Source organism: Ranitomeya imitator, chromosome 7 (genome assembly GCF_032444005.1).
Source record: "Ranitomeya imitator isolate aRanImi1 chromosome 7, aRanImi1.pri, whole genome shotgun sequence".
NCBI lineage: Eukaryota > Metazoa > Chordata > Amphibia > Anura > Dendrobatidae > Ranitomeya > Ranitomeya imitator.
This window is the reverse complement of record NC_091288.1, coordinates 17,523,217-17,548,154: the sequence shown is the minus strand read 5'-3', so window position 1 is coordinate 17,548,154 and position 24,938 is coordinate 17,523,217. Positions and strand designations below refer to the sequence as shown.

The following is a 24,938-nucleotide window of genomic DNA, read 5'->3' as shown; positions in this document are numbered from 1 at the left end:
ACTCAGCCTATTATAAGCACCCTTTTTCAAGGGGTTATCTCAAGACCTTTCTTCAGGAGCGCACTGCTCCTCTTCCTCACTGCTTCCTGCTTTCTAGTGGCGGTGTGCTCCTGAAGATGGACAGCTTCGAACAGCCAGATAGTCACGAAATTGTGCGCTCTCCCATGAAGCCATGGAAGCAGCTTCACCTCTGCAGCCTTGGAGGAGTACAGCGGCACCGCAGCTGTCCAAATCCAGAGAACGTGCCAGTGATGCTCTCATTACCTAGGAGACCGGCCACCACTGATAGACTGCAGAGGTAACCGGCAACCAAAGCAACGAGCAGTAAATTATAGAATAATAAAATGTAATAAAAATATCACGCTGAGAATCATCTTACGGAGAATGGCCCATGTGGCACCAGGGTCGTTGAGCGCCCATTAATTTGCCAATGATTACCTTTTCCATTCTCATCGAAGGCAGATTTGCCGAGAAGTTCGTCTGTGGATTCTTTACGACGGCAAAGTCTAAAAAACTCTGAAATAAAATCCCCTAGAAAGAAGAGATAATGTATTAGTTGTGAAGCATCGGGACGCCCTGGTTATCCTGGACAATGTCTGCGGAAAACGAGCAGCAAATCGTAATGAGCAAAAAAAAAAAAACTATTGAGTAGATGGAAAACACCCTGGGTATTTCCAATCCAACTGCAGGATAGAATAGCGCCCCCTATAGTTTATGTAGGAAACTGCCTTTACAGAATATTGAGCAAAGGATGAAATCATGTCCCGGAAAACACTTTATAAAAGTAACTGCTGGGATATGCCAACCCTTAATGATCAGTGGAGGTTAGAGATCATTGGGCCCTCACTGATCCTGAAATTGAATGTTGGGGGTCCAGGTTCTGAGATACCCCCAGAAAGCAAAAACAAAGGATCAGAAAGCCGTGCCCTCCTACAAGACAGAAGCTTTAGAAATAGCGTTCATTTTAAAACAACTTCAATGGTTTAATGTTTACAGCTCCAATACGGAACTATGCGTCTCCATGGTTACAGAGTACAAACAAACCTGCAAGCAGACTCCCTCGGTCTCCTACCTTCTACTAAACTACTGACAGGAGAGGAGATGTGGATGGGAGTATGACTGTAGGATCAGACTGCACAGAGGTTTTATTGTAGTCTGTTGCCATGGAGACACATAGGTTTGTATTGGAGATGTAGACACAAAACAGTGAAGAATTATGAAAACCTTTCTTATTTTGCCATTTTAGATGCAATGGAGCAATTTAAGTAATTATCCAGTTTCCGTGTCACTTAGGAAAGAAACTTAATGAAAACCTTTCACCTAGCGCTTACCTAACATACACTGAGGGTTATCCGCTTTTCTCACCCGGACCGACCACTGCGGAGCTTGTAATGGATCCAAATCCCTGAAAATCACAGCAAAACTCAACTTTCTCACCATAAATGGAAAAGGTAGTCAACTATACGTACAATGCTAAAGAGGGGATATTAAAAGATCCAATTAAAACATCTGGACACTTTCAGGAACTTTTTTATATTTTTTTTTTTATATAAATATTTGTATTTTGGAATTGGGTTTCATTAAACAGTTTGCATTATTTGGCTGCTACACGCTTGGTGGCTGCAGAATGAGAAGCAGTCAGCGAGCTCGGTCCAACTGTAAATTTGCAGCTTTTTTTATTTGGCTTTTTTTTCTGAACTCCTCTCACTAATGTATGACCATATGAAAGTGCAGCTCAACTTTGATGTGGTCTGTGGTCACAAATCTGCTAAAATAAATACAAATAAAACAGTTACAAGCTCCCCGTTAGAATGAGCTCACTGACCGATCCTCAGTTTGCTTATTCTGCATTGATTACTTTCAGTGATATTGTGGATCGGCTATACCCCGCCCTGTGGATGTTACTTACGAGTACACGTCGTTGTCCACGATGATGCCCTCAGTCAGACAAGGCCAAGTGGTGGCCAAGTGCAACTCACTAGGAGCAGAGAATGGAGTTACCGGGAGAGCGAGCAAAATGACATAAAAGGGAGGAAAGCTTCGGAACACATGCATTCATTTGAAAGACAATTCCTACACTTGATATTAACCCCTTACCAGCATAGGACATAGCAGCACATCCTCCATCGGGTCCTCTTAGGGGCTGTGTTACATTGCCCACATCGCTCTCATCGCTGCTGTTTAATTATTAATTAAAGTCAATCAATTTCAGTTTTTCGTTATTTTCCTCCCCTTTTTCCAAGAACCATAACTTTTTTTTTATTTTTCCAGCCACATAGCTGTACTAGGACTTGTTTTTTGCATGATGAGTGGTACTTTTGAGTGACACTATTCATTCAGCCACATAGTGTTACTGGAAAATGGGCAAAAAATTCCAATTCCAAGTGACGTGAAATAGCATAAAAAAGTGCAATTCCACAATTGTTTTTTTCTTTGTTTTTTATTTACTATGTTCAATATAGGGTAAAACTGATCTGACAATATGGTCTTCCAAGTCAGTACAAGTACGCAAACATGGATAGTTTACTTTTATTTAAGTGGAGAAAAAAAAATTCCTTTTCTGGGGGAGATGAGAGCTGATGTTTTTAGCCTGGAGGTGGGGCAGTATCCATGGCCCTTCCTAGGCTATTACTATCAGCCCACAGCTGTCAGCATAGCCTTTGCTGGTGGTTATTTATAGGGGACCCTATGTCATTTTTTTTTTGGGGGGGGGGCGGTCCCACATTTTAATAGCCAGTAAAGGCTAAGTATACAGTTGTGAGCTGATATTAATAGCCTGAGAAGCTCCATGGGTACTACCCCCTTCCCAGGCTATACACATCTGCCCCCGCTTTCCCTCTGCTGGTTAAGAAAATTACGCGAGAGCCCACAACATTTTTTTCTGAAAAATAATCTTTTAATAATTAAATACATGTACAGTAAGCTGCTCACATACTGCACTAATTGTAATTGTCACTGACATCTGTATATCTATCTATTCTTTGTGTATATACTGTATGTAATACATTTATTCTATGCTGTTGGTTCCTGCTGTGATTTTACACTAAGCGGCTGCTGAATTGCTGGCATTTCTTAGATAGATAGATGTAACATATATATGTATATATATATATATATATATATATATATATATGTGTATATATATATATGTGTGTGTGTGTGTGTGTGTGTGTGTGTGTGTGTCACTGACATCTATATATCTATGTATTTTATGTGTATATATGCTATCTGTTCTATTCTAACCTGTCACACTGTCATATTTCTGTACATGGCAGATGAATTACAGGCTATTCTTCTATCGATGTAATATATATATATATATGTCTATTCTATCTATTCTAACCTGTCACTCTGTGATTTTACTGTACGCAGCAGATGAATTGAAGGCTTTTCATCTATATCTATCCCATCCATTTCAGCTTTTTTTCTCAGGCCCCCAGACCTGTTTGTTGGGTCCAGCAGAAAAAATATTCAGTTTTCCCATTGACTTGCATTGGATTGGTTATTCGGTACTAATACACGGAAATTAGAGAGTATTTGTGTCGATTTTCCCGAATCCGAATATTTCACTATTCGCTCATCACTAAAAAGAAACACTTTTTTCCCTATGAACTTTTTGCTTTGCCCCATGACAACACTTCCTGACATAGGGACAATGCGTGGTCCCAAATCTCGATCTACATCCAGAACTGCTTTGAATATTAGTCTGTGTATCCATAATAGTTAAGCTAAAGCTGAAGCCGCCGGTGATTCTTGTAAAGCGCAGTCATTTCTGCTTTTTCCCCGAGCCTCAATCGTCCATTCGGGAGCCTACCCTGTCATTCTGCGCTGGAAGCTCACCTGTAGATTGCACAATTTACTGCGTACACCGTGTCATTTCATCTTATGAGCAGAAATGAGCAATTTAAGCTGTAAAAAAGGTCAGTGTTCTATGAAATTGTGCACTTATACTGCATGATTACCCCCGGCGAGTGCAACCGTGTCATTTCCTCAACGAACGTTTAAGAGTTTCAGAATAAAAGCCATTAAATTGCAGCATCTGCAATATCTCATGGGATATACATTGAAGGGTCTATCTCATCTCAGATATCAACGCCACATTACATTACATCTAGCAGATTTCTATCAATCTATTTATCCTTCTATCCATCCATGTATGTAGTATATCTGCAGCTGCCAACAGAGGGCAGCACTGAGCCAAGACATAGAACACATCTTCATATCTTCCAGAATCCTCGGGTCGTCTTCATTTCCCCACTTGTTGATTGACAGCGGACAGCACAGGTGATGTTATGCACAAGACTCTGTCTCTACTGTCACTCAAGAAATGGAAGGCAGCGCTGGCGAGGAGAACTCAAGTGGAGCGGAGGACCGCAACAGCGCCGATACGCCCACTACTTGGGAAGCTTATTTGCATACAAAGAAAAGACGAATTTCAGAGAAAAGGAGAGCAGAGACACAGGCATTTATGGAAATAATTTATACTGCCCTTTACTGCAGTAATTCAGTTTGCCTACAGCAAATGTTACTGAGAGATTCTTTGTAAGATAAATAAGAGAGAGGAGTGACAAGATGGATCACCAACACAACGTTCTGTGCATAAATATTAATAATGTCAGATGATGAATGTTAGCATACAATCTAGAATTACCTCCTATATTATACCTCAGAGCAGCACTCACTATTCTGCTGGTCCGATCACTGTGTACATACATTACATTACTGATCCTGAGTTACATCATGTATTATACCCCAGAGCTGCACTCACTATTCTGCTGGTGCAGTCACTGTGTACATACATTACATTACTGATCCTGAGTTACATCCTGTATTATACCCCAGAGCGGCACTCACTATTCTGCTGGTGCAGTCACTGTGTACATACATTACATTACTGATTCTGAGTTACATCATGTATTATACTCCAGAGCTGCACTCACTATTCTGCTGGTGCAGTCACTGTGTACATACATTACATTACTGATCCTGAGTTACATCCTGTATTATACCCCAGAGCTGCACTCACTATTCTGCTGGTGCAGTCACTGTGTACATACATTACATTACTGATCCTCAGTTATGTCCTGTATTATACTCCAGAGCTGCACTCACTATTCTGCTGGTGCAGTCACTGTGTACATACATTACATTACTGATCCTGAGTTACATCCTGTATTATACCCCAGAGCGGCACTCACTATTCTGCTGGTGCAGTCACTGTGCACATACATTACATTACTGATCCTGAGTTACATCCTGTATTATACCCCAGAGCTGCACTCACTATTCTGCTGGTGCAGTCACTGTGTACATACATTACATTACTGATCCTGAGTTACCTTCTGTATTATACCCCAGAGCTGCACTCACTATTCTGCTGGTGCAGTCACTGTGTACATACATTACATTACTGATCCTGAGTTACCTTCTGTATTATACCCCAGAGCTGCACTCACTATTCTGCTGGTGCAGTCACTGTGTACATACATTACATTACTGCTCCTGAGTTACATCTTGTATTATACCCCAGAGCTGCACTCACTATTCTGCTGGTGCAGTCACTGTGTACATACATTACATTACTGATCCTGAATTACCTCCTGTATTATACCCCAGAGCTGCACTCACTATTCTGCTGGTGCAGTCACTGTGTACATACATTACATTACTGATCCTGAGTTAAATCCTGTATTATACTCCAGAGCTGCACTCACTTTGGGTGGGAAGACTAAAAGAAAGACCCCATTATCTATTCCCATACAACACATATAAGATCTCCTATTGTAATAATACACGATTCAGATTCTAACCTTATTGGATCTTCACAGGCGCCAAAAGGAAGTTTTCCAAACTCCAGACCCCCCACTTCTCCTCCCACCACAGCATCGATGTCTATAAGAAAAATAAAAAGACAATAACAACATTTGGTACACAGAAGTTCATCAAAACTGTTGAATATACAGGAAAATGGAGCTGACTTGTCTTAAAAGTAACAGTTAACCTAGAAATAAATGATAGAAGCAGACAGAAGGAAAAAAACTGAAATCTTGCATGTAACACAAGTGTCATACAGACAGTTGAGGGTGGGGTTTAGAATGTAGTGGGGGGAGGCTCCTGCTTCAGTCAGATAACATACCGAAAACAGAGCTGATCTAATTTATACAGAGGAAAGTGGGGGCTCTCCAATTTTTTTTTACTAAGACACATACAGGATTGTGCAAAAGTGATAGGCAGGGGTGGAAAAAATGCTGCAGAGTAAGAAGCCCTGAGTAACAGAAATGTTAATAGGTTATTGTCAAAAAAAGAAATCTAAATCCTATCAGTATCTGATGACTGCCCGTCACCTCCGTCATCAGTATCTGGTGACTGCCCATCACCTCCATCATCAATATCTGGTGACTGCCTGTCGCCTCCATCATCAGTATCTGGTGACTTCCCGTCGCCTCCGTCATCAGTATCTGGTGACTGCCTGTAGCCTCCGTCATCAGTATCTGGTGACTGCCCGTCGCCTCCGTCATCAGTATCTGGTGACTGCCCATCACCTCCATCATCAATATTTGGTGATTGCCCGTAGCCTCCGTCATCAGTATCTGGTGACTGCCCGTCGCCTCAGTCATCAGTATCTGGTGACTGCCCATCACCTCCATCATCAGTATCTGGTGACTGCCTGTAGCCTCCGTCATCAGTATCTGGTGACTGCCCATCACCTCCATCATCAGTATCTGGTGACTGCCTGTAGCCTCCGTCATCAGTATCTGGTGACTGCCTGTCACCTTCATCATCAGTATCTGGTGACTGCCCATCACCTCCATCATCAGTATCTGGTGACTGCCTGTAGCCTCCATCATCAGTATCTGGTGACTGCCCGTAGCCTCCTTCATCAGTATCTGGTGACTGCCCGTAGCCTCCATCATCAGTATCTGGTGACTGAGTGTAGCCTCCATCATCAGTATCTGGTGACTGCTCATCACCTCCATCATCAGTATCTGGTGACCACCCGTAGCCTCCGTCATCAGTATCTGGTGACTGCTCATCACCTCCATCATCAGTATCTGGTGACCACCCGTAGCCTCCGTCATCAGTATCTGGTGACTGCCCGTAGCCTCCGTCATCAGTATCTGGTGACTGAGTGTAGCCTCCATCATCAGTATCTGGTGACTGAGTGTAGCCTCCTTCATCAGTATCTGGTGACTGCCCGTAGCCTCCGTCATCAGTATCTGGTGACTGCTCATCACCTCCATCATCAGTATCTGGTGACTGCCCGTAGCCTCCGTCATCAGTATCTGGTGACTGCTCATCACCTCCATCATCAGTATCTGGTGACCACCCGTAGCCTCCGTCATCAGTATCTGGTGACTGCCCGTAGCCTCCGTCATCAGTATCTGGTGACTGAGTGTAGCCTCCATCATCAGTATCTGGTGACTGAGTGTAGCCTCCTTCATCAGTATCTGGTGACTGCCCGTAGCCTCCGTCATCAGTATCTGGTGACTGCTCATCACCTCCATCATCAGTATCTGGTGACTGCCCGTAGCCTCCGTCATCAGTATCTGGTGACTGCTCATCACCTCCATCATCAGTATCTGGTGACCACCCGTAGCCTCCGTCATCAGTATCTGGTGACTGCCCGTAGCCTCCGTCATCAGTATCTGGTGACTGAGTGTAGCCTCCATCATCAGTATCTGGTGACTGAGTGTAGCCTCCATCATCAGTATCTGGTGACCGCCCGTAGCCTCCGTCATCAGTATCTGGTGACTGCCCGTAGCCTCCGTCATCAGTATCTGGTGACCGCCCGTAGCCTCCGTCATCAGTATCTGGTGACTGCCTGTAGCCTCCGTCATCAGTATCTGGTGACTGACTGTCTCCTCCATCATCAGCATCTGGTGACTGCCCGTCGCCTCCATCATCAGCATCTGGTGACCGCCCATCACCTCCATCATCAGTATCTGGTGACTGCCCGTAGCCTCCATCATCAGTATCTGGTGACCGCCTGTCGCCTTCATCATCAATATCTGGTGACTTCCCGTCGCCTCCATCACCAGTGTCTGGTGACCACTCGTCGCCTCCATCACTTCGTCTCGTCACACAGGTTATGGAGGATCTCGGCAGAAGTTTGTTCTAAACATCTTGGAGACCTGACCACAGATCTTCTGTGTATGAGGCTTGTGCGGATCCTTCTGTCTCTTTATGTGATCCCAGACAGAGGGATGATGAGAGATCAGGGATCTGTTGGGACTAGATCACCTCCAGGACTCCTCGTTCTTAATGACACTGGCTGGATGTTGGGGGTCATTGTCCGGCTGGAGAATAAATTTGGAGCCAATCAGACGCCTCCTGATGGTATTACATGGTGGATAAGTGTCTGCCTGGATTTCTCAGCATTATTCCTGACCAACTCCCAATCTCTTATTAATTAAATGCAGCCCCACACTTGCGGGACCCTCTGCCGGGCGTCACTGCTCCTGCCGACGCTCATTATTGTGCCGCTCTCCAGACTTTCAGATACAAACTGCTTCTGTTACATCCAAATATTTCACATTGTGACTCCTCAGGCCAGAGCACCTGCTGCCATCTTTCTGTACCCAGCTCCTGTGTTTTCGTGTACAGTCGAGTCACTTGGCTTTGTTTCCTTGTGGAAAGTATTATTTTCTGTCCGTAATTCTTCCATGAAGATGACTTTTGGCCACAGTTCTCCGATCAGTAGATGGATGCAGCTGGGTGTCACTGGTGGCCGCCAGTCCTGAGCTGATGGCACTGCTGGACATCTGCCCATTTCAATAACAAGTACGGTAAATATAAAGCGTCTTTCATCTGCTGCACTAAGTTTTCCTGGCTGACCCCTGCGTCTATGGTCTTCCACGCTGTCCACTTCTTGGTGTTTTCTTAAAAGAGCTTGAACAGCAAATTTCGACACCACAGTCTGCTCTGTATATGATTTTTGTTGTAGATGTAGCACAGTTTTGTTTACAGGTTAGGAATGGTATTTTCATATTTGGGGTGCAGGACTGTCCCCACTTTGCTACATTACCGCGGTGTTCTAAATGCTGCGGCTCCCCAGCTGTTGTGAAACTACAACTCCCACCATACCGATATACAGTGCAGGTAGTGTCTAATTCCAATAAGTATTTTTGCACTTAGCAATATGGTTTTATTAAATCTATTTAAAATATAATCACAGTCTGATACTGGCTGATTAACAGGACGCACGAGTTCACTGCTACGGTAATAAAAAATGAAAAGCTAGTTCTCACATTCCTCTCATCCAATTAATATTGCATTATTTTATTTTAATTTCCAATTGTATCGGGTTTTTTGCTTTTTTTTTAGAATTTACTTTTCTCACTTGAGAGCATGTAGTTCTCCAATGATCCCTTTCTGTCCAATAAATTTGGGCACTATCCCAGTGGTCTCCAAACCCGTGACCCTTCAGCTATAGCAAAACTACAACTTTTAACATGTTGATGATTGTAGTTTCGACACAGTGGGAAGGGTAGTGAGCTGCAATCTGGGGGCTGTGGCTTCTAAACTGGGAGGTTTGATCTCCAACCTATAGGGTAGGAGGCGAATGGAAGGGCAAATTCTCCGATGTGTGGAGTAGGGAGATCTATAGTATGGGGAGGTCGCCCCATCCTCGAGGTGGAGACTGCCCCGCCCCCGTGGTGGAAATCGACCGGCCCCATGGTGGGAATCGCCTTCCCCCCCGAGGTGGAGATCACCTGGCCCCCGGGGTGGAGATCACCTGGCCCCCGGGGTGGAGATCACCTGGCCCCCGGGGTGGAGATCACCTGGCCCCCGGGGTGGAAATCGACCGGCCCCCGTGGTGGAAATCGACCGGCCCCATGGTGGGAATCGCCTTCCCCCCCGGGGTGGAGATCACCTGGCCCCCGGGGTGGAGATCACCTGGCCCCCGGGGTGGAGATCACCTGGCCCCCGGGGTGGAGATCACCTGGCCCCCGGGGTGGAGATCACCTGGCCCCCGGGGTGGAGATCACCTGGCCCCCGGGGTGGAGATCACCTGGCCCCCGGGGTGGAGATCACCTGGCCCCCGGGGTGGAGATCACCTGGCCCCCGGGGTGGAGATCACCTGGCCCCCGGGGTGGAGATCACCTGGCCCCCGGGGTGGAGATCACCTGGCCCCCGAGGTGGAGATCACCTGGCCCCCGGGGTGGAGATCACCTGGCCCCCGGGATGGAGATTGCCTTACCCCACTGCCACCCCACTGGTTGGAGAATGCAGATATCGAGGAGAAAAGGGGGCTCTCCGCCCTGGGGAAGGGGCGATCTCGCCCTGGGGAAGGGGCGCTCTCCGCCCTGGGAAAGGGGCGCTGTCCGCCCTGGCGAAGGGGCGCTGTCCGCCCTGGCGAAGGGGCGCTGTCCGCCCTGGGGAAGGGGCGCTGTCCGCCCTGGGGAAGGGGCGCTGTCCGCCCTGGGGAAGGGGCGCTGTCCGCCCTGGGGAAGGGGCGCTGTCCGCCCTGGGGAAGGGGCGCTGTCCGCCCTGGGGAAGGGGCGCTGTCCGCCCTGGGGAAGGGGCGCTGTCCGCCCTGGGGAAGGGGCGCTGTCCGCCCTGGGGAAGGGGCGCTGTCCGCCCTGGGGAAGGGGCGCTGTCCGCCCTGGGGAAAAGGCGCTGTCCGCCCTGGGGAAGGGGCGCTGTCCGCCCTGGGGAAGGGGCGCTGTCCGCCCTGGGGAAGGGGCGCTGTCCGCCCTGGGGAAGGGGCGCTGTCCGCCCTGGGGAAGGGGCGCTGTCCGCCCTGGGGAAGGGGCGCTGTCCGCCCTGGGGAAGGGGCGCTGTCCGCCCTGGGGAAGGGGCGCTGTCCGCCCTGGGGAAGGGGCGCTGTCCGCCCTGGGGAAAAGGCCCTGTCCGCCCTGGCGAAGGGGCGGGTGCTGCCCGCCCTGGCGAAGGGGCGGGTGCTGCCCGCCCTGGCGAAGGGGCGGGTGCTGCCCGCCCTGGCGAAGGGGCGGGTGCTGCCTGCCCTGGCGAAGGGGCGGGTGCTGCCCGCCCTGGCGAAGGGGCGGGCAATCTCCGTCCTGGCGAAGGAGCGATCTCCACCCTGGCGAAGGGGCGATCTCCGTCCTGGCGAAGGGGCGCTCTCCACCCTGGCGAAGGGGCGATCTCCACCCTGGCGAAGGGGCGATCTCCACCCTGGGGAAGGGGCGATTTCCACTCTGAAGGGTGTTATTTTCAACCTGTGAGCGGTGATCTCCTGTCTCGTGGGAAGTGATGTCCAATCTATAGTATATGGATCTTGAAACTTGCGGCTGCAATTTCTCATCTAGGGGATCCTATCACAATCTGGGGGCTCATAAACTCATTAATGTAATGTTCTAGTATGTTAGTAGATAGTGATTTCCCTTGTCTTACAGCTTGTGCTGAGAACAACTCTGCAGATCTCCTGTGGGGGCGCTGCAGAAAAGGGTCATTTTAATCGCTGGGATCGATCCGCAGCGGGAAACACTATGAACTAAGGAACCTTATAATAAAAAGTGAGTATCCGAAGCAGAAACCTCAAGACATAGATGACGGTATGACCACATATATGGCGACCACGCTTCACAAGACCTATGCTCTGACCTTCAGCGCACTGTGGAGGTGACGCCTAGTGGGTTTAGGTCATCATATATAGTTGGAGCATATATACCGTATATATTTATTTATTTTCTCTGCAGTTACCATAAAAATACAATTCCGCTGCTGATAAAACCAGATATCACCTCTGCTCCAAGCTGTCACCTACACTGAAGAAAAGTGAGACCTTGGTAAACTCGTGTCTTGTTAATGTATTGTTTGTGAAATGCCTGAAAAATTCTGTGATGTGTTGAATCAGCTACAAGTCCAGAAAAAAGTTAACAGGTAAAAAGCAAAAGCTGCACAATAGCAACATAGGAATCCACTATAAATAATGTATTCCCATGTAAAATACTGATTCAGCAGCAAAAGAATCTCGAGCTGAAGGAATATCGACGACAAGATAGTCAATGCTATGTCCCACAGGGTGGTTTTATTACAGGTAACACCTACTAAAATCCAAGAGAGACCAATAGGAGGGACTATACTGTTGGCTGCCAGAGGGAGAAGGAGAATGATTATGCGCAGGGAAGCAAAGCAAGCTTGAAGAGGATCTTTCACCAGGTCAATCATTCTTACAGTAAAGTGACACTTAGTGAGTTATACTGCTGAATCTACAGCCCCCATCTTCCTTACAGCACAGACACTGAGGGAAAGATGCTGCTGCAGTTGCATCCCCCTCCTCCCCCAGCTTTCTTACACCACACAGACACTGAGGAAGAGATACTGCTGCAGTTGCATCCCCTTCCTCCCCCAGCTGTCTTACACCACACAGTCACTGAGGAAGAGATACTGCTGCAGCTGCATCCCCCTCCTCCCCCAGCTTTCTTACACCACACAGACACTGAGCAAGAGATACTGCTGCAGTTGCATCCCCTTCCTCCCCCAGCTGTCTTACACCACACAGACACTGAGCAAGAGATACTGCTGCAGTTGCATCCCCTTCCTCCCCCAGCTGTCTTACACCACACAGACACTGAGCAAGAGATACTGCTGCAGTTGCATCCCCTTCCTCCCCCAGCTGTCTTACACCACACAGACACTGAGCAAGAGATACTGCTGCAGTTGCATCCCCTTCCTCCCCCCGCTTTCTTACACCACAAAGACACTGAGGAAGAGATACTGCTGCAGCTGCATCCCCTTCCTCCCCCAGCTTTCTTACACTACACAGACACTGAGGAAAAGAAACTGCTGCAGCTGCATCCCCCTCCTCCCCCAGCTTTCTTACACCACACAGACACTGAGGAAGAGATACTGCTGCAGCTGCATACCCCTCCTCCCCCAGCTTTCTTACACCACACAACACAGACACTGAGCAAGAGATACTGCTTCAGTTGCATCCCCTTCCTCCCCCAGCTTTCTTACACCAGACACTGAGGAAGAGATACTGCTGCAGCTGCATCCCCTTCCTCCCCCAGCTTTCTTACACCAGACACTGAGGAAGAGATAATGCTACAGATGTATGCCCTCTGCCTCTACATTTTTACACCACACAGACACTGAGGGAGAGATACTGTTGCAGTTGCATCCCCCTCCTCCCCCAGCTTTCTTACAACAGACACTGAGGAAGAGCTTACTGCTGCAGCTTCATACCCATCCAAAACATATAGAATTAACTTTTTTTTCACTATAGAGGAGTGTGCAGACAAGGAAAGCACTGCAGGCTGCTGGTAAATGAGGAAAATGACACTTACTTCTAGAAAGAAATATGCGGTAACAAAGATTCAGTTTTAAAAACACACGACAACGACTACTTCTACTATTACCGCAAAAAAAAGCCCACTAATAATTAAGATAGGCAGCATGCAACCTGACAACCCACTTAACAAAACTCATACAACCTGACAGCCAGCAAGTTTAGTAATGATGCTAATCAGTTTCTTTGTTTGTTTTTTTTATTTCTTTGCAGATGAAATGTCTACTCAGATCACGCAAACAAAGAAAAAGACAAAAAGAAAAGAACACTCCGTAATAAGAGAAAATGAGGGAGCAGAGGTCCAGGCTATTCTTACTTTACTAACGAGCTCAAACAAGTACCGTACATTTCTAAAAACTTTGGATTTTAAGTATCTTATGGCGCATAGGTCGGAGATAGCGGAACCTCTGCTCTTCTCACAGGCGGAGAGGACAAGGGCATATACATCCTAGATGGGAGGACCCCTTTAACATGTTTAAAAAGGTACAGGAAGAGACTGTTCAGCCGCGACGCTGGAGGTTCTCTTACCTGGGGGCTGCTGGGGCCAGAAATGCTGCTGCCAGTCCTGCAGGACGTATGTGAAGCGGATGGCGATGTTTACGGGTGGCAATGCCGTAAGTGGACATCCCTACAAATAAAAGAGACATACATGGGATTCCCTTAGGAGAAGCGGATACACTGATTACATATAAGTCCAGCATAACTTAAAAAGGACCTGTCCTGAGGTCAAAAGTGACCAGATTCTGCGCTTATTTTATTCACACTGTTCCCCTGAGTATTCTATACTTTGTTTTTTGTAAATCCGCTATACGGTTACAGAGATATGGGCCTTTTTATTTAGGGCCAACTTTTCGGTTCTCTACCAAAAAGGGCGTGGCTCTCAAAGTAATTATGCAGAGTAGCCTAAAGACACGCCCCAGAGGAGTCTGAGCAACGCCCCAGAGGACTCTGTGAGCCACGAAAAATTAGCACTAAATAAAACTGCCCATATCTCTGGAACCGTATGGCGCATCTACAAAAAACAAACAAACAAAGAATAGATTACTAAGAGGAAAAGTGGGAATAAAATAAGAGCAAAATCTGGCCACTTTTATCCTGGTCGCCGGTCCCCTTCAAAGCAAGGACATGTGATAACAATTTAATAAAATGGCCATTAGCTAACAGATCAATCCTGTGCTATTTTCAGTAGTTGTGCCTGTTACTGGGAGGGTCATCTATTGTCCAAAAATGCTAATTTTTTAAGACAGCAGTGATGATGGCATCAGTCATCCCCCAACACATAACTAGTGGAATCTATTGAGAAAACATTTTTCAAGCAGTTCTCTACTCCATAGTTACTAGAGAAGTCCCTTGACAAAACGCAGATCCCAAAGTGTCCCCCTATAGGGACCCTCAGCGATCAGCTGTAATCTGTGGTGGAAGCTTAACAAAAAGTGTTCAATATTCACGCAGCGCCACCCCAGGGGAAATTAACAATTACACATGACCCATTCCAATCAATGGGCTATTCTGTGACATAGAGGACAAGATGAGTCCTCCAGACAGAGACGCTCTCTATAACTGTTCTCTCCACTGGCCAAGAACGGGGGACACTGGACAAACGTCTCTTGCAGAGTAGGGGGCGTCTATCTCTTATGTATTAATCCAAGTGGTCATATACAGGAGTCAGTATACAGCAATGAAACCTGTGACCGGGTGACCAAATGGCTGATAATAGCTGCACCTTCCAGTCCTTATTTGCTGTAGGAAGCGCAGCACTGGAGCACAAACTGCTGCAACTCTCCTGAGTACAAGGCGAGGCTTTATTCATTTTCTTTCAGATGAGAGGGATCAACCCCATACATACAATTTTGGATTTGAAGATGTCCAGAAGTCCTGATAGATGGGTGTACTGATTCGGCACTTTCCGTAGATGCACCGTCTCAAAGTCGGTGCGTACACTCGGTCCTTGGCACTCGCCCACGTAAAGTTTCCTCCATTTCTGATGAATTTGCACAAAGATTGGGACCTGGCTGTAAAAACAACATTGCTCTAATTATTCTGCATTCTGAACCATGACGTTTTGCAGGATATAATAGATACGGGTGACTCCCCCCGGGCCGCGCTGCTATTTTCAGTAGAGGGGTCTCGCTTGCAGCTGCCTCTCATCACAGAATAGCAATGACAGCCCACTACTGTCACTTCTATAAGCGATGTCCCCCAGGTCCCCTCGTCAGTTTTCTTGATTTCTCAATACGAGGTGGAAGCACCAGGTACTACGATCTCACTCGTGTTGGGAATGAAGCAGAATATTGCAGCAAAAGAGCCCAGCAGGCGATGAAAAAATAACTAGACGCTTATTCTGCAAATATTATGGTAGGGCAATGCAGCATCTAGGAGAAAAGGGCAGCTCCTTGGGTTGCAATAAAGAGGTAATATTCAGGTGTCCAGAAATCTCACTGCCAAAAAACCACAGCATAAGGAAAGAGGGTTAGCAATTGAAAGAGCAATTCACCTAGAAAACCAAAAAGCCGCAAGAAAACACTAATTTTTGAGTTGTTATATTTGCAGCAGAATCTCCCCCTTCTGTGTGAGACTCGTGATGTGAAAGGGAGAGGAGAGAAGCTGCAGCAGAACGTCTTCCTCAGTTCTATGAGACTTATGCTGAGTGAAGGAGAGAAGAGAAGCTGCAGCAGAATCTCTCCCTCGGTTTCGGAGAGACTCATGCTGTGAGAAGAAGAGAGGGAAGCTGCAGCAGAATCCTTTCCTGTTTCTATGAGACTCACGCCATGGAAAAGAGAGGAAGCAGCAGCAGAATCTCTTCCTCAGCTTCTATGAGACTCATGCTGTGAGAAGAAGAGGGAGTGACGTTGCAGCAGAATCTCTTCCTCAGTTTATGTGAGACTCATGCTGCCAGAGGAGGGTGGGAAGCTACAGCAGGATCTCTCCGTTAGTTACTGCAAGACTCATGTTGTGAGAGAAGGAGGGTGGGAAGCTGCAGCAGAATCTCTTCCTCAGTTTCTGTGAGACTCATGCTGTGAGTGAAGGAGGGAGGGAAGCTGCAGCAGGATCTCTCTCTGTTTCTGCGAGACTCATGCTGTGAGTGAAGGAGGGAGGGAAGCTGCAGCAGGATCTCTCTCTCAGTTTCTGTGAGACTCATGTTGTGAGAGAAGGAGGGTGGGAAGCTGCAGCAGAATCTCTTCCTCAGTTTCTGTGAGACTCATGCTGTGAGTGAAGGAGGGAGGGAAGCTGCAGCAGGATCTCTATCTGTTTCTGCGAGACTCATGCTGTGAGTGAAGGAGGGAGGGAAGCTGCAGCAGGATCTCTCTCTCAGTTTCTGTGAGACTCATGCTGTGAGTGAAGGAGGGAGGGAAGCTGCAGCAGGATCTCTCTCTCAGTTTCTGTGAGACTCATGCTGTGAGTGAAGGAGGGAGGGAAGCTGCAGCAGGATCTCTCTCTCAGTTTCTGTGAGACTCATGCTGTGAGTGAAGGAGGGAGGGAAGCTGCAGCAGGATCTCTCTCTCAGTTTCTGTGAGACTCATGCTGTGAGTGAAGGAGGGAGGGAAGCTGCAGCAGGATCTCTCTCTCAGTTTCTGTGAGACTCATGCTGTGAGTGAAGGAGGGAGGGAAGCTGCAGCAGGATCTCTCTCTCAGGTTCTATGTGGGTCTCATGTTAAGTTAGGAAAGGAGAAGGTGGGGAAACTAGCATTCCCGAGCAAAGGTGCCCCCCCTTAGAGAGCTCCTTTCACCCTAATATGGCATATATACAGGGGTTGACAACCCCGTTAACCAGCCCTGGGTCCCCTTCAGTCTGAGGATCATCAACAATTTTGTCAATGGGATTCCCACTAATTAGGAAGTGATAGCAAACCTAGAATTAAATCATCACTTCTTATTGAATGAAAATCCCTTTAATGATTAATTATGAGAAGTGTTAGTTGATCGGCATGTGATGACGTCACTTCTAGGGGGGTAAAATGTAAATCTGCAGAGCTTTGAACATTGCAATGTAAAGCTTAAGTGGAAATGCTGCCTCATTAGAAGCTGAGCAGTAGCGATGGGCACGCTGTAATTTCACTGTCAGGCACATTCCCATGCTCTGGTGGCTCCTAAAACCCCCGGTCTTTAAAGAATAGAACGTGTCAGTGGCGAGACGTCAGCGCAGCCCGAGCACTTTACATCAATTTCTACAGGAGATAATCATTCCGCTTTGTGGAAGATAACATTTTAGAGATTAAAGAGCAATTTACCCTAAAAATATACAGATTACCTGGAAATAAAATCCTCAAAATAACCAGAATCTCTCATTATCCCGATCATTTGTGTTTGACTTATGAAGGTCCCTTCACTGCAGGGAGAAAACCCTCGCTGACAACCATTAGTGCCCACAGGGGGTTTGTCACAAAGTTTATAACTTTTCTCAACTTCCACAGATACATTTATCCTACTTCTCTATCTACGATTCTGGGAGTCTAATCGTGAACCAGGAGGCTCAGGATGAACAGGTGTAATGATTTCTCCCACACGTGAGAAGTGCACATCAGCAACAGGAGCCTTAAAGGGAATGTGTCATCAGAAAATGACCTATTGCTCAATAGTTTATTTTTCTAATTTGGCAATATTTTTTTTCCCACATCACAATTCTTAATTAAAAAAATAAAATGAGTAATCTTGCAGTTTTCACAGTGGTCACTGGAGCTATTTTAGACTCTTACTTTCAGAGAGAATTTTCAGCAGTTTCCTTATCAGCAGAGGCAGGATTACAATGACTGGTAACAGCTCCATACACAGCCGATAATTCCGGGTAAACCAATTGCAACAGTCAATGTCACAGCTCACCTGCTCTCCCTCCCTTCACAAAGACTTTTGCACATGCTCAGATGCTTCGGTGCAAAATATAGGGTCGGGAGCTGACCATTGCTGCTAATGTACATGTGCATTGCCTGAAATATCACGAAGTTAGAAGTTTAAATATCCCCATTGGCCAGTGTGTAAAATTGCAAGATTTCTCATTTTTAATTATGATTGTGATACGGTAAAAAAAATAAAAAATGTCAAAAAATAAATAAAAATCCCATTCAAGATTAAAAACCCAAATTAAACAATAGGAACCCTTACTGATACACATTCCCTGAAATGTAGCAGTCAGGGAATTATGCTGCAGCGATAGCAGCTATCACAGGCAGGTGCTAGCTGTATGCCGCAGCCAACAACCGCCACGAATGGTGTGTGCTCAGCTCCTGAGCCCCCGTTTTTTACATCCTCACCCCACATCTTGAGAACACGTACAGAACATTTTGGGAAAGGGTTTAAAGCTTTGAATTGGAAACTATTTAAAAGTAAAATGTGTTAACCACTTCCGTTCCATCAGAATTAAAATTCACGGATTGCTCGGAGGGTTAATAAACGTGGAGCGAGGATGCGGTAAATTTGGAAACTAAGGGAAGTAAAGTGATGCATTGCGTGACAATTGCCTGTGACATCGCCATACTGGAACTTTTCACACCATAATATATGTGCATATTTAACTTGGACACGGAGCAGCCCCTGGGCGACAGCCATCCGCACAGATCCCGGGGGTATTCAAGAGGCTGTCGTAATAAAGAATAATGTATCCGCGTTATTTATAGTCCCCGGGATCTGCGTACGGTATTTAGTTCATCCACAAATCACCATCAGGCTCCGCTGCGGTTATGTCGTACCAGCGAGCGGACGCCCATCCGGGCAGGTGGAACACGTGGGAAGGTCAATATTACAGAGATCAGGCGGGAGCCCTATAGTAATGACGTACGTATGGACTACAGTCCTACAAAGGCATGCTGGGGGTTGTAGTTATCACAAACGACTGGAGACTAACAAATTACAACCTTTCTTCGATTCTATCTTAAAAGGGATCTCTACTTCTGTCATTCTTATCATATTAAAGGGGAACCTGTAAGCCGTTTTTTTGCATATGGAGTGGCGATGATGTCCCTATAAAAATTATACCGTTTTTGTCAAGATCCGATGTGTTAGTCCTAAGAAATCCAATGAAGAAGCCATGTGCAAATCAGTCTGGGAGTGCACTGTGGGTGTGGAAGAAGCAGTCTGAATCGCCCCTGATTTGCATGGGTTTTACATTAGATTTCTCATGACAGTTTATTACTAGGCCAGGTATGATCATTTTTTTAATGTTTTTATTTTCCTACTGGATCCATTACAAACGGACATGTGAACAGTGCCTTAAGTGATAAGATTTTGGCTGCCTGTAGCCACCACTAGAGGGAGCTCACTGCACGGTCTTCATACGGAGCTCATTGTATACACTGCTCCCTCTAGTGGTGGCTGGAGGTAGAGATTATTTTATACTTTAACCCCTTAGTGACTGAGCCAAATTTTTTAAATCTGACCAGTGTCTGTCACTTTATATGTTAATAACTCTGGAACGCTTCAACAAATCCCAGTGATTTTGAGACATATTATACTTTATGATAACGGTAAATTTAGGTCGATATTTTTTTTATAAATAAACACAAAACCTATCAGAAATTTGAGAAAAATGTTAAAAAAAAATCAGCAAATTTTCAATACTTGAATGATTATCCCTTTAATCCAGATAGTCATACCACAGTAAAACATTAATAAAATTGTGAAGAAGCGGGAGCCAGCCTGAAAAGTGGAAAAGTGAGGGCTGAAAGTGTTGGCTGAAAGTGTTATGGCTGAAAGTGTTGGCACCCTTGAAATTGTTCCAGAAAATGAATTATTTCTCCCAGAAAATTATTCCAATTACACATGTTTTGTTATACACTTGTTTATTTCCTTTGTCGTTTGTTGGAGCAACACGAAAACAGAGAAAAAAAAAAGACATATTGGACATAATTTCACACAAAACCCCCAAAATGGGCCAGACACCCTCAACTTAATATTTGCTTACACACCCATGGGAATAAATAACTGCAATCAATCGCGTCCTGTAACCATCCACAAGCTTCTTACACCTCTCGCCTGGAATTTTGGAGGACTCTTCTTTTGTAAACTACTCCAGGTCTCTCATATTTCACTTTCTTCCAACAGCAATTTTAAGATCTCTCTGCCACTTCAAAACTCTCCAGTGCTTTGTTTTCATCCATTTCTGGGGGCTTCTTGAATTAGGTTTCAGGTCATTGTTCCAGAAGAACCAAGACATAGGACGCAAACCCAGCTTTCTGACACTGAGCACTACATTGTGACCCAATAATCTTTGGAAATCTTCAGATTTCATGAAGCCTTGCATACACTCAAGGAGTCCAGTGCCAGAGGCAGCAAAACAACCCCCAAACATCTCTGAGCCTCCACCATATTTGACTGTAGGTTCTGTGTTTTTTCCTTTGTAGGCCTCATTCCATTTTCGGTAAACCAGGAATTCAAGCTTCAGGAGGCTAATTTGCATATTCCAGGTGCCTTCTGGGAGAAGCGAAGTCTCCCTAAGCTAGAAGATCGTTGGGTACAGCCGGGACCAGCTGCTTCGAAAGCATCACCAAACCAGGGATTCAAGCTTCAGGAGGCTAATTTGCATATTCCAGGTGCCTTCTGGGAGAAGCGAAGTCTCCCTAAGCTAGAAGATCGTTGGGTACAGCCGGGACCAGCTGCTTCGAAAACATCACCAAACCAGGGATTCAAGCTTCAGGAGGCTAATTTGCATATTCCAGGTGCCTTCTGGGAGAAGCGAAGTCTCCCTAAGCTAGAAGATCGTTGGGTACAGCCGGGACCAGCTGCTTCGAAAGCATCACCAAACCAGGGATTCAAGCTTCAGGAGGCTAATTTGCATATTCCAGGTGCCTTCTGGGAGAAGCGAAGTCTCCCTAAGCTAGAAGATCGTTGGGTACAGCCGGGACCAGCTGCTTCGAAAGCATCACCAAACCAGGGATTCAAGCTTCAGGAGGCTAATTTGCATATTCCAGGTGCCTTCTGGGAGAAGCGAAGTCTCCCTAAGCTAGAAGATCGTTGGGTACAGCCGGGACCAGCTGCTTCGAAAGCATCACCAAACCAGGGATTCAAGCTTCAGGAGGCTAATTTGCATATTCCAGGTGCCTTCTGGGAGAAGCGAAGTCTCCCTAAGCTAGAAGATCGTTGGGTACAGCCGGGACCAGCTGCTTCGAAAGCATCACCAAACCAGGGATTCAAGCTTCAGGAGGCTAATTTGCATATTCCAGGTGCCTTCTGGGAGAAGCGAAGTCTCCCTAAGCTAGAAGATCGTTGGGTACAGCCGGGACCAGCTGCTTCGAAAGCATCACCAAACCAGGGATTCAAGCTTCAGGAGGCTAATTTGCATATTCCAGGTGCCTTCTGGGAGAAGCGAAGTCTCCCTAAGCTAGAAGATCGTTGGGTACAGCCGGGACCAGCTGCTTCGAAAGCATCACCAAACCAGGGATTCAAGCTTCAGGAGGCTAATTTGCATATTCCAGGTGCCTTCTGGGAGAAGCGAAGTCTCCCTAAGCTAGAAGATCGTTGGGTACAGCCGGGACCAGCTGCTTCGAAAGCATCACCAAACCAGGGATTCAAGCTTCAGGAGGCTAATTTGCATATTCCAGGTGCCTTCTGGGAGAAGCGAAGTCTCCCTAAGCTAGAAGATCGTTGGGTACAGCCGGGACCAGCTGCTTCGAAAGCATCACCAAACCAGGGATTCAAGCTTCAGGAGGCTAATTTGCATATTCCAGGTGCCTTCTGGGAGAAGCGAAGTCTCCCTAAGCTAGAAGATCGTTGGGTACAGCCGGGACCAGCTGCTTCGAAAGCATCACCAAACCAGGGATTCAAGCTTCAGGAGGCTAATTTGCATATTCCAGGTGCCTTCTGGGAGAAGCGAAGTCTCCCTAAGCTAGAAGATCGTTGGGTACAGCCGGGACCAGCTGCTTCGAAAGCATCACCAAACCAGGGATTCAAGCTTCAGGAGGCTAATTTGCATATTCCAGGTGCCTTCTGGGAGAAGCGAAGTCTCCCTAAGCTAGAAGATCGTTGGGTACAGCCGGGACCAGCTGCTTCGAAAGCATCACCAAACCAGGGATTCAAGCTTCAGGAGGCTAATTTGCATATTCCAGGTGCCTTCTGGGAGAAGCGAAGTCTCCCTAAGCTAGAAGATCGTTGGGTACAGCCGGGACCAGCTGCTTCGAAAGCATCACCAAACCAGGGATTCAAGCTTCAGGAGGCTAATTTGCATATTCCAGGTGCCTTCTGGGAGAAGCGAAGTCTCCCTAAGCTAGAAGATCGTTGGGTACAGCCGGGACCAGCTGCTTCGAAAGCATCACCAAACCAGGGATTCAAGCTTCAGGAGGCTAATTTGCATATTCCAGGTGCCTTCTGGGAGAAGCGAAGTCTCCCTAAGCTAGAAGATCGTTGGGTACAGCCGGGACCAGCTGCTTCGAAAGCATCACCAAACCAGGGATTCAAGCTTCAGGAGGCTAATTTGCATATTCCAGGTGCCTTCTGGGAGAAGCGAAGTCTCCCTAAGCTAGAAGATCGTTGGGTACAGCCGGGACCAGCTGCTTCGAAAGCATCACCAAACCAGGGATTCAAGCTTCAGGAGGCTAATTTGCATATTCCAGGTGCCTTCTGGGAGAAGCGAAGTCTCCCTAAGCTAGAAGATCGTTGGGTACAGCCGGGACCAGCTGCTTCGAAAGCATCACCAAACCAGGGATTCAAGCTTCAGGAGGCTAATTTGCATATTCCAGGTGCCTTCTGGGAGAAGCGAAGTCTCCCTAAGCTAGAAGATCGTTGGGTACAGCCGGGACCAGCTGCTTCGAAAGCATCACCAAACCAGGGATTCAAGCTTCAGGAGGCTAATTTGCATATTCCAGGTGCCTTCTGGGAGAAGCGAAGTCTCCCTAAGCTAGAAGATCGTTGGGTACAGCCGGGACCAGCTGCTTCGAAAGCATCACCAAACCAGGGATTCAAGCTTCAGGAGGCTAATTTGCATATTCCAGGTGCCTTCTGGGAGAAGCGAAGTCTCCCTAAGCTAGAAGATCGTTGGGTACAGCCGGGACCAGCTGCTTCGAAAGCATCACCAAACCAGGGATTCAAGCTTCAGGAGGCTAATTTGCATATTCCAGGTGCCTTCTGGGAGAAGCGAAGTCTCCCTAAGCTAGAAGATCGTTGGGTACAGCCGGGACCAGCTGCTTCGAAAGCATCACCAAACCAGGGATTCAAGCTTCAGGAGGCTAATTTGCATATTCCAGGTGCCTTCTGGGAGAAGCGAAGTCTCCCTAAGCTAGAAGATCGTTGGGTACAGCCGGGACCAGCTGCTTCGAAAGCATCACCAAACCAGGGATTCAAGCTTCAGGAGGCTAATTTGCATATTCCAGGTGCCTTCTGGGAGAAGCGAAGTCTCCCTAAGCTAGAAGATCGTTGGGTACAGCCGGGACCAGCTGCTTCGAAAGCATCACCAAACCAGGGATTCAAGCTTCAGGAGGCTAATTTGCATATTCCAGGTGCCTTCTGGGAGAAGCGAAGTCTCCCTAAGCTAGAAGATCGTTGGGTACAGCCGGGACCAGCTGCTTCGAAAGCATCACCAAACCAGGGATTCAAGCTTCAGGAGGCTAATTTGCATATTCCAGGTGCCTTCTGGGAGAAGCGAAGTCTCCCTAAGCTAGAAGATCGTTGGGTACAGCCGGGACCAGCTGCTTCGAAAGCATCACCAAACCAGGGATTCAAGCTTCAGGAGGCTAATTTGCATATTCCAGGTGCCTTCTGGGAGAAGCGAAGTCTCCCTAAGCTAGAAGATCGTTGGGTACAGCCGGGACCAGCTGCTTCGAAAGCATCACCAAACCAGGGATTCAAGCTTCAGGAGGCTAATTTGCATATTCCAGGTGCCTTCTGGGAGAAGCGAAGTCTCCCTAAGCTAGAAGATCGTTGGGTACAGCCGGGACCAGCTGCTTCGAAAGCATCACCAAACCAGGGATTCAAGCTTCAGGAGGCTAATTTGCATATTCCAGGTGCCTTCTGGGAGAAGCGAAGTCTCCCTAAGCTAGAAGATCGTTGGGTACAGCCGGGACCAGCTGCTTCGAAAGCATCACCAAACCAGGGATTCAAGCTTCAGGAGGCTAATTTGCATATTCCAGGTGCCTTCTGGGAGAAGCGAAGTCTCCCTAAGCTAGAAGATCGTTGGGTACAGCCGGGACCAGCTGCTTCGAAAGCATCACCAAACCAGGGATTCAAGCTTCAGGAGGCTAATTTGCATATTCCAGGTGCCTTCTGGGAGAAGCGAAGTCTCCCTAAGCTAGAAGATCGTTGGGTACAGCCGGGACCAGCTGCTTCGAAAGCATCACCAAACCAGGGATTCAAGCTTCAGGAGGCTAATTTGCATATTCCAGGTGCCTTCTGGGAGAAGCGAAGTCTCCCTAAGCTAGAAGATCGTTGGGTACAGCCGGGACCAGCTGCTTCGAAAGCATCACCAAACCAGGGATTCAAGCTTCAGGAGGCTAATTTGCATATTCCAGGTGCCTTCTGGGAGAAGCGAAGTCTCCCTAAGCTAGAAGATCGTTGGGTACAGCCGGGACCAGCTGCTTCGAAAGCATCACCAAACCAGGGATTCAAGCTTCAGGAGGCTAATTTGCATATTCCAGGTGCCTTCTGGGAGAAGCGAAGTCTCCCTAAGCTAGAAGATCGTTGGGTACAGCCGGGACCAGCTGCTTCGAAAGCATCACCAAACCAGGGATTCAAGCTTCAGGAGGCTAATTTGCATATTCCAGGTGCC

General features: G+C 47.1%; 1 protein-coding gene across 1 annotated transcript in view; it reads right to left on the bottom strand.

Annotated features, from left to right (window-relative positions):
• Window positions 1–24,938, bottom strand: part of RAB3GAP1 (RAB3 GTPase activating protein catalytic subunit 1) — a 126,296-nt gene that overhangs the window by 63,390 nt on the left and 37,968 nt on the right. The window contains exons 7-12 of the mRNA XM_069732849.1: window positions 15,102–15,267; window positions 13,784–13,883; window positions 5,811–5,892; window positions 1,910–1,978; window positions 1,332–1,405; window positions 439–531 (exon numbers count right to left, since the gene is read on the bottom strand). Coding sequence (XP_069588950.1) covers window positions 439–531; window positions 1,332–1,405; window positions 1,910–1,978; window positions 5,811–5,892; window positions 13,784–13,883; window positions 15,102–15,267 — 584 coding nt within the window. The remainder of the gene's footprint in view (window positions 1–438; window positions 532–1,331; window positions 1,406–1,909; window positions 1,979–5,810; window positions 5,893–13,783; window positions 13,884–15,101; window positions 15,268–24,938) is intronic.